This window comes from Asparagus officinalis, chromosome 2 (assembly GCF_001876935.1).
Source record: "Asparagus officinalis chromosome 2, Aspof.V1, whole genome shotgun sequence".
NCBI classification, from domain to species: Eukaryota; Viridiplantae; Streptophyta; class Magnoliopsida; order Asparagales; family Asparagaceae; genus Asparagus; species Asparagus officinalis.
Window position 1 is genome coordinate 2,789,778 of NC_033795.1, and position 2,032 is coordinate 2,791,809.

Sequence of the window (2,032 nt, forward strand, 5' to 3'; positions counted from 1 at the left end):
TTGAGAGTTGAAACAAACACCCCCTAATTGAATCTTCAAACAGACGAGCGCGCGCACCAGAAACTAAACATCACTTCATCATCCACACAGAAGTATTTCCCTAGCAACGTTACTTCTAAATTTCAGGTCGAGAAACAAGAAAGGATAGGCCCCTAGAATCAATCCCCCTCTGCTACAGAAACGATTGACCCTTGCCCTTGTCGAATTCCCTTTAAAGTACACAGTTCTACCAAATGGGAATATGCCCACTATGATCGAAAAGTTCTTACATCTACATGTCATGGAATCCAGACCATTTTCAAAGGCAAACCGCCCACAAATACGCACAAATGAAGTAATTTCTTCAACGTATAATACGCACAGATGATTTGGTGTCAATTTTCAAGTATAATACACACAAATAATATCAAATAGGGACCTTAAAAGCATATCACAACCAACTAATGCGCAATAAACCAGCTCAATGCCAATCAAGCAATCTAGCTCTAAATACAAAAAAATTACAGAAGTAATTTCTTCAACGTTGTCGGGAGATTCTTACCAAAATGAGGCAAGCATTACATTTGATCCACCGTTTCACTAACTCCATCTGGAAACAAATGGGGTGGGATTAATTAAAAAGAAAAAAGAAAATCAAAATTCCAGCAATTAACCTCGAATAAACCGAGTCAACAAAACACTTACCCACTAAACGAGAAAGATTTATAACGTTTCCTTCAAATTAAAAGCAAGATACAAATCCTATCCCACTGAAATCGCCAGAGATTCATTAAAAAAAAGACATTTAAAACCCCCAACAAAATTACATACAATACAACAACACCAGTAGCCCAAACATCCCAAACACCCAAACCCTAGCCGGTATAAATCCATTAGGCTGCCTTCTTTGGTGACTTGGCAGCTTTCTTGGGGGACTTCGCAGCCCCCTCCTCCTTCGCCGCCGTCTTCTTCGGCAAAAGCACGGGGTTAATGTTCGGCAGAACACCGCCGTGGGCGATGGTGACCCCGGCGAGCAGCTTCCCGAGCTCCTCGTCGTTCCTCACCGCCAAAAGCAGGTGCCTCGGGACGATCCTCGTCTTCTTGTTGTCCCTCGCCGCATTTCCCGCCAACTCCAAAACCTAACCAAACCCAAAAAAAAACAAATCTTTTTCTTAGTCCCACGTCGACAAAAGAGAAAAAAAGGAGAGGGATCTAGGCTATAAACAAACCTCGGCAGCGAGGTACTCGAGGACGGCGGCGAGGTACACCGGAGCTCCCGTGGCGACACCGCTGGCGTACGGCCCTTTTCAGTATCGCCGATACGTCCGACTGCGCGCTGGAGCCCGGCCTTGACGGAGCGAGAAACGGCCTTCTTCCTCGGGCCGCCGCCCTTCCTGCCACCTGCTCCCTTCTTTGCTTTGCCGCCGGTTTCCATCGAGATCGATTAGGGTTTTGCTAGGGCTTTTTTTTTGGGGTTTTGGTGAGTCCGGGTTGAGAGCGAACGAGTCGAGTGGAGGTGAACGGGGGTGATTTGGGTTTTTTATAGTTTGGGGATGGAGGGGTTGGGGGAATGGGAGTGGCGCGGATCGAGAGGCTCAGCCGTTGGATTGGGGTTTAAATGGATGGTTGAGATTTGTTGGGGGTTGTGATCCGTGCATTCTGGTTTGGACGAATGAGGTGCGAGAGTTTCGTTTAAAATAACTAGTGAAACCCCCTGTTATACATACGAAAGAACGAAAAAAGTGCTTTGTTTGTTGCGGAACAAGAAGGCTTCGGATCTTAATGCATGTATTTAATTTATCCAAAGCTACTAGAGCGGGATTCACTATTTTGGGAATATTTCTTGAAACAATAACAAAAAAAGCTCTGGTGGATCATTTTTCACAATATGTGGAGAGGGATAAGTAGTTGGACTCATTCACTTTAGGGATTATGGATGTTTGGAATCCATATTATGCAAGGAGACATTATTTTTGCTAATTCAAATTGAAGGTGATATTAAATCATCTATGCTCGACATATATGGGGACTCTCTATAGAAGAAGTATATGGA

At 44.5% G+C, this 2,032-nt stretch overlaps 1 protein-coding gene across 1 annotated transcript; it reads right to left on the bottom strand.

Moving 5' to 3' along the window:
* Positions 685 to 1,504, bottom strand: LOC109829909 (histone H2A-like). Its single transcript, XM_020396999.1, is given in 3 exon segments — positions 685 to 1,118; positions 1,209 to 1,288; positions 1,291 to 1,504. Coding segments are annotated over 3 exon segments (450 nt in total). The 5' UTR covers positions 1,415 to 1,504; the 3' UTR covers positions 685 to 872.